Source organism: Pteropus vampyrus, unplaced genomic scaffold (assembly GCF_000151845.1).
Source record: "Pteropus vampyrus isolate Shadow unplaced genomic scaffold, Pvam_2.0 Scaffold17, whole genome shotgun sequence".
Taxonomy (NCBI): domain Eukaryota; kingdom Metazoa; phylum Chordata; class Mammalia; order Chiroptera; family Pteropodidae; genus Pteropus; species Pteropus vampyrus.
The window spans coordinates 7,412,255-7,425,337 of NW_011888798.1; the positions used below are offsets into that span (position 1 = coordinate 7,412,255).

At 34.9% G+C, this 13,083-nt stretch overlaps 1 protein-coding gene across 1 annotated transcript in view; it reads right to left on the bottom strand.

Annotated features, from left to right (window-relative positions):
• HNMT (histamine N-methyltransferase) overlaps window positions 1–11,501 on the bottom strand; it is a 36,923-nt gene extending 25,422 nt beyond the window's left edge. Inside the window, exons 1-3 of the mRNA XM_011354476.2 lie at window positions 11,397–11,501; window positions 10,940–11,086; window positions 5,603–5,655 (exon numbers count right to left, since the gene is read on the bottom strand). Of these exons, the coding sequence (XP_011352778.1) occupies window positions 5,603–5,655; window positions 10,940–11,076 (190 nt within the window). The 5' untranslated portion in view covers window positions 11,077–11,086; window positions 11,397–11,501. The remainder of the gene's footprint in view (window positions 1–5,602; window positions 5,656–10,939; window positions 11,087–11,396) is intronic.
• Window positions 11,502–13,083: the final 1,582 nt, after the last annotated feature.

A 13,083-nucleotide genomic window follows, 5' to 3' on the forward strand; every position in this document is an offset into this window, starting at 1 on the left:
AATATATTATTAGCTAACTAATTTAAACATTTTAAACTATTTCTATCAGTTACTGTTAATAGAGAATAAGCTACAGAAGACCCTGGTATATACTCTAATCTCTATAATCTTTCTACTCCTTGTGGCACTTATTATTAGGTTCGGTATGCATAAAATGAAGATGGTGACAGACCCCCCCACCTTACACCAAGGTTACGTAAGTGTTGTACCGAATCACCACCAAGTTTTATTTAATAGTGTATGTCAAGTGGAAGTCTATTCACTAAGAGACCGTGTCCCAAACTGGCATAAGAAGTGGCAAGATATAAACTTGTCTTTCAGCAAAATTACAGATAACCACATGCCAGGGACTTTCAAGTACATTATAATTAATCAGAATTGTGCATAAAAAACACTCAAATGTTGAGAACAAAAAAGAAGGTGAATCCACCATTATCTTTTACCCATTTTACCTGTATCCAGGCCATTACTTGCATTCTTATTAATTCTCAGGCTGTACAACTGAGTTTATTTGCTTTTCTAAGTATAATGATAGTTTTGTCTTCACTCTGCTCATTATCCCCTGTTATCCTGTTTCAAGCCTTATTGAATTAGCCAAAACAATCCTGTTTACTCTGGTTTTAATGACAGTGGCTCCAATGTTGTAGTATCACGTTCAGTTCTCTCAAATCTGAAATACATCTGCCTTTAACAATGCTTTCACGTTCACTGAAAGTTTTAAATACAACACAATGAGGTGAACAATCTTTTGGTAAAATTACATACGGAGAATATTTTATGTTTAAATAATATAGTTATGAATGCCTTTAACAATACTTTATATCTGAGGCCCCAAACTATGGTTACCTCAAGTAGTCCTAAATCCCGTTATATTAGTGAATCATTAGAGTACATATCCATGCTGGAGTAACTGCTAGTATGCTGCACATAAGTCAAACAGTTCTTACTCATTTCAAGTTTTAAGCAATTAGAATGAAGACTAAAAATTGTCTGCATATCTAGAAGTCCCGTATAAATTCCACTTCCTTAATATCACCACCCAGGGTGTTAACTACACCAGCGCCTACCTGTTTCTAGAAGGTGACTCATAAATCATAGATTTTTTTTGGACTGAAACCAAAACCACCCAAGTAATCAGTGCCTAAGTCCTTTCCATAGCATGTCTGAGAAGTTTTTTTTTCCAGCCTATGTTGACATTCCTGGAGTGACAGACAGCTCTTTCCCTCCCAAGATGTGTGCTTTCATTTCTGGACAGGTCTGATTATTAGTAAATTCTAATACTAAACCAAGAAATCTCTCTTTCAACTATCAGCCCTTTAAGGGCAAATATTCTGTAGTTTGATTGACAAGGAATATTTGAAGATGGCAATAAGTACATTCATATTCTTATTTTCTGGGCAAAAATTCCTCAATTCTCTATATTTCTCCAATCATTTCTAATTTGTTGATACAGATTGTTGGCTTACTTTTAACCACTGGCAAACATTAATCTTTGCTTCTTACCACCTCCTGGCTTCTAAACTTGACACACTGGCTCTTCCAGTTGCTGCCTAATTATTTGTTCCACTTCTATCTAACCAGCTTAGAACAGTAAACCTCTGTGTCACCTTACATGTCACTTTTGAAAAGAGAGTAGATATATAATTTGATAAAATTCGATTTTCAAATACCTGGTCATCACTAAGTACCTAATCTCTCCTTTGCCAAGTAAAAAATTAACTTTTGTATTTGTTTAGTACAATTTGTTGAACTGGACTAAAGTCAAGAGACCTGAGTTTTGTTCTGCCTTAGTGGTTCTCAGTTTTCTCGTTTGTAAAATGAGGGTGTTGATGGTCTCTAAACACTCCTCTAATTTTTAACCTCTATAGGAGTGCTCACGTCCATATGTTGTAGAACAAAAAAAACCCCCACCTAATTACTTTCAGCATATGTCAGCAAAACTATTAACAACAACAAAAAATTATGAGAGGGTTCAAACTACCTGTACTTCATATGTGAGTTGCTTCAGTGGATTAAAAAATTATCTATAAACATATATACTATTATATAGGGTATGGCAATGGAGTCTGTACACAGTAGGTTAATAAAATTGAAGTAAAAAGCTGAATAAAATAAGATTATTTGAGTAGGCCTAACTCTTATAAAAATTTCTGGCATTTGAGCATAAGAACCATATAGTTCAGCAGATAAAATCATTCTCCTTTAAGCAGAGCCCAGAGCAAGGAGAACACATTGCTCATAACTGCCTTCTGGAACATTTTTCTAGGCATAAGTGTATGCACTATAAATTAATAGCATTCTACCTTACCAAAAAGAATATGGGTTTCTTTTTCTCTATGTACCATCTAGAGAATACCCACTGAAAGTTAAATAATAATGAAGCTCCATTGAATGGTTTAACTTCAGGAAGCATCAGTGTCGGGACCAAAACGTATATTCTATGAGATTTAGAATACAATGCAATTGCTCTCATTATCCAAAAAACAATTGCTGAAATGCACATGATGTGAATACTTTGAGACCTGGAATAAAGTGATATCAGCTGCTCACTGTGTTTCATTAAAGCTCATATATACACACAACTTCTTACTTCCCAGTTTAGCCTCTGTAAAAGCTACATGGTCTGTTCTTCTGTTCATGATTTGTTTTTCTCCTGATTTTATTTCTTTTTGGGGGTTCACATTTATTTCATACATTTTCCTAACATTAAACATGTAATCTAGGATAACTGTATTGTTTATTGATTGTAGTTTATTGATGTGGTGGATTACTTCAAAGACTACATCAAAAAATTTGCCACTGATTTTTCCTTTTGAACTGCTCAGAGACCTAATAATTGTGGCTTTTGAACTGAATTGCCAAACACCTCTTTCAAAAACCTTACATTCCCTCTTAAATGATGGAATCTCTCTCTACACAAATGTGAACCTCTATTGCATAGAATCAGAAGACAGAAGGGGTGCATGTGCACCCCTGATCATGTTTCTGAAGAGAAAATCAAATAGGCCACCAAAGAAAATGAGCATTAAGTGATATAAAAGCATCAATTTCACATAGGAAAGTTTTAGTTTGTTGCTTTTGGTATGTTTTTCCTTTTTGGTGGGGAGAAATGGTAGCATTATGAATGCAGAAAGAATATTTGCACCAAAGATATGCAGAAATATGACCTGCAGGTGTCTGAGCAACCAAGAAGAGAACATCTAGAAGGCAAAAATCAGAGGAGACTGTAAGCTAAGACTGAGATGCATTATGGGAGCTAAGCCAAAAGTATCGGATATGGCCAATGACCTTATTTGTCAGGGACTGGAGTTCAGTGACTGTTTTGGAAGGATACTCAAGCCACAGGCTAATGTGAAAGTCTCAGATACTACAGACTGTGGAACATGTAGGGAGACCATTTCTCTACAGCAATGATAGGAAGTCTCTCACTGTACAGTAATATGCTGCTCAACACAATGCTTGCTGTTAGGCAATGACAGATTATTAGATAAGCATCTCCCTTTTGGTATATGAACACTCAAACTAAGTAAGTAGGGTGTCTTCTCCCCCCTAAAGCACTGCCCTTTCATGCCAGGGTTTTGAAATGCATTGCTTCTGATTTCATGTAGCTTACTTCAGCAGTGAAAGATAACTATCTATAGGTTGAATTTCTCTTGGGAGCTCTTATATTTCTGAACAATTTTTATGAAGAGCAACCTTAATGGGCATGCATATTCTCCCCAAGGCAGAGACTGTTTTTAATACAATGTTAGGGCTCATCAGTAGAATTCCAAGTATTGTTCCCTTTGTTTAAATAAGTTCTTTATATTAGCTTCTATGTGCACCTTTATGTAAGGAATCACTGTGCAGGCCAAGTGTTCCTTTCTCTAGATAACTTATAAGCGTCTGGATAAATTTACATTAGAAATTCAATTAACTTTATATTAAAAGGTCAATTAACTAGGCTATGATAGAGACTGTATTTAATTACTTTTCTTGTAGGGTTTCTCTTCTTGTCCAAGAACAAATGACACTATCAAATGATAGTCTCATTGCCTGTTGGTTGCCTGAAACTCATATGCAAAACACACTGACAATGACTGTCTTGGTTAAATAAATTAATAGGACACTCTTTGGGCAATTCATCACTCTTATAATCCTTAGACCTTAAAATACCAGTAAGCAATAAGAAAGTATTTTAGCTTAAATGTTCTTTATAAGATCGTTCATGAAAATATCCTTTATTATGTGTCCTTGGTTTCTATTTTCCTGGTGAAAGACAATAAAAATAGATTTTAAGTGTTAGTCCTTATTATATTATATCACAGTGTATTTTATGAGAAATGAACACATAATAACATGAAAAAGGAGCTATCCCATTCCATTAGAGGGCTCTTAGTTATCTTAGTTACCTTTGTGTTAACATAGGCCACAATTCACTCATGTGATGCTAGAACTCTTATACTTGAGAGACTCAAGAGATTGCTATCATCACTATGCAACAAGTGGTAATATAGTATTCAGTTGTTACCAAGTGGTTACAAATACTAAGCCATCACTCAGTGAATGTTTCAAAAGAAAACAATAAAAAAGAGGAAAGGAGGAAGGAAGATAGGAATAATATATATGACTGTTTTTTATATATTATTATATTAACTCAGGACTCCAGATGACTAGCAACTTAAAAAAAAAAGCAAACACAACTCAGGATTTTGACATGAGGCAAAATCCGGGGATGAACGTTTTGTTTTATTTTTTTGCAGAAGGGATCAGCCTGCTCCTTATAGGAGCAGTAATAATGTGCTAAGCACTTCATAAATATTATATATAAAATTCTCACTATAACTCTATGAGATCTAATTTATTGTTCCCAGTTTACTGATAAGATAACTGAAGCCTGTGTTTCGGCCAAGGTCACACAGTTCATTGGTGGCAGAGTCAATCTGCCTTTCCAGACTTTCTATTTTTCCCTAAGATAAAAGCATTGACTCTGAGTAGTGTGACTATGAAAAGCTTACAAAAGGGGACTGGGGAGTGTGCCAAATATTTAGAGGGTGGTTTTGGAACTGAACTAGAAAAAGGAGATGGTTTAGGCAAGTGCAACTTAAAGAGTGGAGACATAAGAGTGTAAATTAACTATGTCATTAAGCATATTTCCCCCCATAGTAATACGCAATGCAGGGAGCTGTGCATTTATTTATATTCCAGTGTATACTTCTTATCTCCTCTTAGACCAGTAACGGTTTGCAAACCAGCATCCAGTCCATGGGCCACACTTTAAGTGGGATAAGTTTAAGAAAGGTCTTATGAAATTTTCTTTTTCTGTGAACAGTTAAATCATTTTGGATAAAAGTTATCCAAATATATCCTATGTTTTGCCATTTATAAAAAAGAAAGCCACATCTTATCTATGTTATAGATAATAATGAAGGCTGCTGTCCTAAACCCTATAAATCTATGGGGGCATTAATCTTAGTTGGAGTGGTTTTGCTCTCATTAGTTTTAATAAACTAAGCTCTTCCAAAAGCAAAGGGAAATAGCTTTCCTAAAGAATGAACAATGTTGCCATCAAACAACATGATGCTTGGAGTGAAATAGCAGTTTTAAAACGTGTTATTCATACCTGCACCTCCTCCAATGCTTAGAATCTTAATTTCTGATTTTGTGTCTCCAATCCTGAAAAAAAAATTATGTAGTTTAAGAAAAATGTGCTAGGTTCTTGGTAAAATCTGATTATCAAGTCTAGTTGAAGAGAACAGACTAATATTATAGTGAATAAAAATTAGGCCAACATAAAAGATTCTAATTTTCGTAGTTATATGGGTGTCTTTAGAAATCTTTAGAAATATAGGTTTCATTCATTAACAATCTTGAACTGATAGACTTTTAGAACAACACTATAAACATCTCAAAAGTAAGATAAACCATTTGTTTAGAATTTATTTAGAGAACAAGAACAGAAAAAGTGGGCCTTTGAGTCTGGTGATATAATTAGCCATTCCTTGTATATGGTGATTCATACTGTCTCTGTGATATCTGCCTTCTTTTCTTCCTTCTTGCTAACTTCTTTTCAATAAACAAGTGTTTATTAAACACCTATGATATGCCTATTCTAGGCATTGAGAATATAAAAATGAATAAGATACTACTTTGCTGTCAAGTAAAATGTGAGATAATAAAACTCAACATTATGACTCTAGTACTGGAAATAGAGTAGAATTGATGGTCTGGAAAACAACAGTACGACTTGCTTTAGATTGATGTAAAAAGGTCAGAAAAAAGTATGAGTGCACAATGACTGCCAAGTTTCCAGCATGGATGATTTGGTGAAGCATGGAGCCTAAAAGGAAGCTGGAGAATATAGTTCAATGGCAAGTTGTCAGTTTTTCTTTTCTTTCTTTCTTTCTTTTTTTTTTTTTAATTTTGTTTTGATAGATCTGAATTAAATAGACATTTGGATATGCAAGATTTTATCTGGGTGAGAGAGAGATCAGGATCAATGATGTATTCTGGAGAATAACTGTCAGGAAGTAATAGTCAAAACTAGAAGTGTAGATTCCATCACCCAAGGACACTGCAAATAGAAGAGTGGTGAGGTGATGACGCAATACCAACTTTTGAAAGTCACTGGATTATGGGAAACATACAAAGTAGAAAAGAAAACAGTAAAGTTCAAAGAGGTGATTAGGAGTATTAGAGAAGGAGAAAGCCATCAGTAGTGTCAAACATGGAAGAGTACTATTAAAAATATAAAAAAAAGAAAAATCTCCACTGAATTTGGCAATATGAATCTTTTTTTTTTTTTTTCCTGGCTTTTTATTATCCTTTGTAAAGGTCAGTAGTAGAATGTTTGGTTCATTTTTTTTAATGGTGATTGGTTAATGAATCTAGTAAGTTTCAAAATATCTTTGATAATAGCAGTTTTAAAAGAAGGTTGAGGGCAGAAGTCAGGTGGCAATGCGATTAAAAGCAAATTTGATAAAGAGGAAGAAGACCTAGAGAGATTGTTGAAATAGGATGAAAGAGTGGGAAGAAAAGGGGTGACTGCTAGAGGGGAGACATGAACTGAAAGGTGGTAAACAAGTCTGTCCTCTGGATAAAGAACCTGCACAAAGTAATGGGATGAAGACAAGGTTAAAGGAAAGTGCTTAAAGAAACTGGAAAGCATAGAGTCAAGGACATCTATGGATGAGTTGCCTTTCTTAGTTCTAATTATCTCCCAACTCATAATTATGAGTCCTGATATACCCATTCCTGTCTATGCTCTTGGTTAATAGAAGAGCTTGTATCTGTGGATATCATAATGGGGCCATGGCTCTGAGCACCCAGGTTGAGATCCCATCCTACTGATGTTACCTTGAGCCAGTTATTTAACTTCTCTGCATATTTATTACCTATGAAATAGAATAATAATATTGCCTAACTTCTAGGATTGTAATAAAGGTATCTAACTCATAGAGGAGTTATGAGGATTAAATGATTTAATTCATGTAAATCTCTTAAAAATGTGTCTGCTCATGACAAGCATGTAACACATATTGGCAATTATTATTATTCTAGGCACAGCTAAGGGATTTACATGAACTAACTCTTTGAATTCTCACAGCTTCTCTATTATTATCCCATTTCACATATTATGATAACTAATAATGATTGAAAATTTATTATTTTCCAGGCAAGGATCTAAATGCATTAAATATAACAATAATAACAAAAAATTTTACTAAACTGTAAACTGTAACCCCACCCTTCACCTCTAGATAGGCAAGTGAAGAATTCATCCCTGGGGAAACAACCCATCACAATGAATAACCTTAAATATATTGACATCTGAGAATCTTCCAGCAAACAGCTGAGTCTACATCCAGTTGATACAGTGAACCATCCACTCAACAAACTCATCCCCTACATGTACGAGGAGATTATGAATTACTTTTGAGTGCCTCATTTGATTGGATGGACAATCGAGGCTCATCAGGTAGTTGGGGAGCTCCCCAAACATGAGATAGAGACCAAAGGAAACAAAAACAGTACTCAGAAGAAACATGCAAAGAACAGTAGAAAATTTTACAATAGATAAGACAGGGTATTACATGTGTAAAAGATAAACAGGATGCTATAAAAATATAACATTTCTGGAAATTAAAAAATAGCAAAAATTTAATAGGGCTAAAAGTAAAATTGTAGAAAATTGGAAATATAAGAAAATTAGAGAATGGATTCAGGAGGTCTAGTGTTTGACGACTACAAGTTCTATAAAGAGAAAAAGGGGAGGAATGATTTAAAAATACCAAAGTTTCCCTGAAGGTTATGAATTTTTATTAAAATGCCACATGCAGTACCAACAGAAATGGGTGAAGACAACCCATACCATAACTCATTATCTTAAAATTTCAGTACTGGATATAAGAGAAGGTCCTAAAAGTTTCTAAGTAGGGAAAACAAAAAAACAACAATAAGGTCATAAGCCAACGACGACAAATTTGAATGGTATTGGGTTTCTGAACAGTAACTCTAGTAGCTAAGAGACAATGGAAGAATACCTTTAAATTTCTGATATAAAAATCATTTCAGCATAGTCTTATAGCCAAACTATCCAATAAAGATAAGCATAGAATGAAGGCAGTTTTAAACATATAAAGTCTCAACTTTACCTCCATATACTGTTTCTTGGGAAGTTGTTAAAGAATTAGCTGAATTAAAAAAAAAAAAAAAGGAAACAATAGTCTTACTAAGGAAACCAACAAAAGAAGGGCATTAGATATAAAATCAGGGCATCCAATACTAGAGAGAGAAGAGAATTTCTAGAAAGTGAAATAAATTCCCTTATCAATAATCGTATAGCAGACCAAGAGAAATCACCACAGACTGGGAAAAAAAGAACAAGAGAACTCCGGAAAAGATGTTCCTCTGGGGAAAAATTAATAACTTACTTGATCTGTTGGAATATATTGAGAAGAGGTTAATACTTTTGATTGAGGTATAAGTAATGATAGGTACATAGGAAACTAAGAAAAGAAGCTAAAAATCAAGACATTAGTTAACTCTAGGAAAAAAGGTGTGCATGAAAGGAAATGTGATTGTAATCTAATGCATTGTTCAATTATGAATAATATGTACAGAGGCAAAATGATATACACTCAAACTATTTAACCAAAGCTTTTGAAATATATTGACATAAGGGAGGAAATGTATATGTTTATTTAGCTATTTTAATACAGTAAACTTAAGAAGGGGAAGAATTTTATTTAGAATTAGGAAAGAATATCACATAAAAAACAACTAAAAGATTTCGGAGTGTTGAAAAGTGGCTGCTTCTGCAGAGCGGGAGTCAGGGATGGGAGTGGGTAGGGCAAGCAACTAGTATTTTTGTTGCTGTTGTTATAAACTTTTTAGAACCATTTGAATTTCAAAAACAATTTTCTAGAATGAAAAATTAAGCAGGCTTGTTGCCTACTTATAACTTAGAAATGCCTGTAAGCAGCAATTTTAAAGGTGCTTCAACTAAATCTCATTCTGAACATCATCTTTAGGAAAAACTTACTTTTTAAAAAAATGATAGCTTGATTTAGATCATTCCTAATTACGTATTACCACTATAATGTAAACTTAGTTATGCATTTGCAAGTTTTTCAGTTTTTCGCAGATTGTACATTCAATATTCTCAATTAGATTGTATACACCTTGAAGACAGGGGTCGTCATTTATTATGTTATATCACTGATGGCTAAAGAAAACCAAGTATCTGGATAAGCTACAGACACAAACACAGACGTTTAGTTCTGCAGAAGAACTCAGAAATTAACTTATTACCTTTTAGAAATAAAAAGACCCGAAGAAGTAAACTATTTAATTCCCAGATAATAAATTATCTGTAGTTGCTGTTTGCTTTGGTTTTTCCATCATTATTCTATTACTTTTTAATTATTAATAAATTATATAATATTCTACTTTAAAAAATACATTTAAATTGTATGTCAACTGTAATTGAAACATTTTAAACAATTAAAAACATATTTAAAAACTGAACCATGAAAAATAGAGAGAGAAACAGAATTCTATATATATTTAACAATGTCTGCTCTGGCCAGGCAGAGCTACTATCCTGGTGAAAGCATTTCAGGCCTATAATGGAGAAAGCCAAAAAAAGATAAAATATCAGTTTCTTTTTACTGTTGCAAATTGGATCTACAGTCAGTCACTTCTTCCCAGTTTTCCAGCATTATTTCCTGAAGTAGAGTAAGTTACAGCAATCCACCCCTAGATAGGTGATTTGATTATCTTTAGCATGTGGAATCTGTTACTCTCATAATGCTTATCAGCCCTGGCACAAAGTGAACACATTAATCACACATACACACACACAAAAAGCAGTCTGCGAGAAGCATAGGAATTAGTGAGTTTCACTGATAATGGGAAAATGCATTTTTTTAGGACCACATTGCTAATATTAAGTTGAAAGGAAAAGACAATTTTTTTTTGGAGTGATAACTATAATAATGGATAAGAAAAATGAATTTAAATGGCTATTAGAACTCAGAGGCACCCACTCAATCCTTGGGGGCAAATAGTAATTGGTAATTATTTATATTTGATTCTAATGAAAAGGATATTAGACTCCAACTGGGACTTTTTTGAATGCAAAATTTAGAGGAGGACTGAACAATCTCAGCTCAAAGACTGAACATGGATCTGTGGCTTGAAATGGTTAACGCTAATCTCCGTGCAGCTAGAAATGCTGCACAAATAAGAACCTTTGAATGTTTAAAGCAATTGTCTAAAAGCACCACAGGAAAAGGGGCCCGGGGGCGGAGGAGGAGGGGGAGAAGGGAGCGGGAGTTGCTATCAGTAGCAGGTTCTTATCCCCTCACCCAGCCTTCAGGGCTGGGCTCGACCCATCTATCATTAAAAAGAAAGCACGGAGCTCTGTCCCTTTGACAAACACATCCTTTTTTGTTACCTCGCTATTATGCCTGGCAGCTTCTTGTCGAAGAATTCCTGCATGCACTGGTGTTCCGTGGAATTGTTGAGAAACCTCCGAAAAGACTCCACATATCTGCTGTGGTCAGAAAACAAACTCCTCATGGTAGATGCCATATTTGGTTTTCTGAGGAAGACAGGGAGAGAGGGAAGGTTTAACTTCCCCTCTCCTCCTCTTCCCAGTTCCTTTTTTCTTTCCCCACCCCCGCTAGTTTGTATCCAAAAAAAAAAAAAGCAAAACTTGATTTAAATGTAACTTGGAAAGGCTGGTACACAAAGCTTATTACTAAGTTAGTCTTTATATGGGAATTTGCACTGATATTTTAACCCCTACACAGTTGTCTTACAAGAATTGGAGGTAGTAAAGCAAGACAGTAAATCTGCTGCTAAAACTTGTTTTAAAACTGCAGAAGTTCAGAGTTATAAAAACGAATTACATTCTAATCACTTCCTGTTTTGTCAGCAGCTGCCGAGAGTAAGTTCCAAATGGGAAAGTGGCTGCTTTAAGGGCCAAAGGTGACAGACACAGGAATAAACAGCCAGCTACAAAGCTATAAGGCACTTTATGAAATCTCCAACTGCTGAAATCTTTGACTTGACTATCATCTACCTCCCTGCTGTCAGCTGTTGAACTTTAAACTCATCTGTAGCATTTTTTGAAATGCTGATTAATTTGTTGTGATTTAGGAAGTCTTTTTTAGAAAAAGCTATCAGAAAGGAACCAGAAAACTATTTGCTACAAGGTCTCAGAATCATATGGGAAAATGAGGGGATTGCCAGAGGAGTTTCAAGGCAAGAATGCAGGGCACCAAGAAAAAACCTGGATCCTTCGAAAGCCTTCCCAAAGTAGGATCATAGTTACTTAGAATTGGATGAGCTTTTGGAGGTCCAGTGGTGTCATTCATGAAAAGATCCCCACACTGCACCTTTTATCTGAGAAGTGATCTTTAAGCAACCCACCCTTTGTCTAACACAGGATTATTAATAATAGTACCCGACTCATAAGGAGTTTTGAGAATTAACAGAATTAACTAACATACATCTCTTAGAAATGTTTCTGCCTAAACCATTCCCTCCCTCTTATTCGGTTCCAAAATTGACTTCTAAGATTCAGCACACTCACAAACCCTCTCTTATAGGCATTTTATGATCTCACTACTTTCAGAGCTGGGGCTTTTATCCTAGGGGAAATGGGGACTCTGGAAAGGCTAATTGATATGGGTGTGGTTTCTGACTGTGCTACTAATGAACTGTGTGACCTTGGCAGAAACATAAGCTTCAGTTTGCTAAGCAGTAAAATGGGAACAATGAATTATATCTCATAGGCTTGTAGAAAGAATTATATAGATAATGTTTATAAAGTACTTAGCACATTATTACGGCTCCTGGAAGGTGCAGGCTGGTCTCTTCTGCAATAATAAAACAATAGAAAAGTTATTTTATTTATAGACACTGAAAATTGAGTTTCATATTTTCACATATCATGAAATATTACTCTTCTTTGGATATTTTTCGGTCATTTAAAAATATAAAAGTTATTCTTAGCTCATGGGCTGCACAAAAACAGGTGCTGGGCTGGATTTGGCCTATGAACCCTAATTGCCCAGCTCCTAATCTAGCTCCGAGGCTTACATACTTTTGCTACTTAACTCTCATCTCTATTTAACTAGCCTCACCTTCCTCAAACTCCCTAAGCTTTTTTTTTTCTATTACCATTTTCTACTCTTCTCTTTATAACTCAGCCCAAATCATTTATTCATGTATTTATCTACAGAACAAATATTTACTAAGGATCTACTCTGTGCTATTCTGCTGAGAAGAAAGATTATTGACCTTATCTTCAAAAGTTCCTCCCAAAACCTACCTGTTATGACGCGAACAATTCTAAGACCCACAGAGCCAATTGAGATTAATTATGAGCCTTTATTAGCCGGCCGGGGACCGACTATCTACCAGTACCACCAGGGTTAGAGGAGATCAGCCCTGAGCTCCCAAAAAAGGCAGCTCATAAAGCCTAAAACCAAACCCTGGTTTAACATCAAACAAGCAAACAGATTAACCACACCCTAGTTAACATCAAACAAGCAAGCAGATTACAGAAGCAGAAGTTGGCTGTTAGCATAT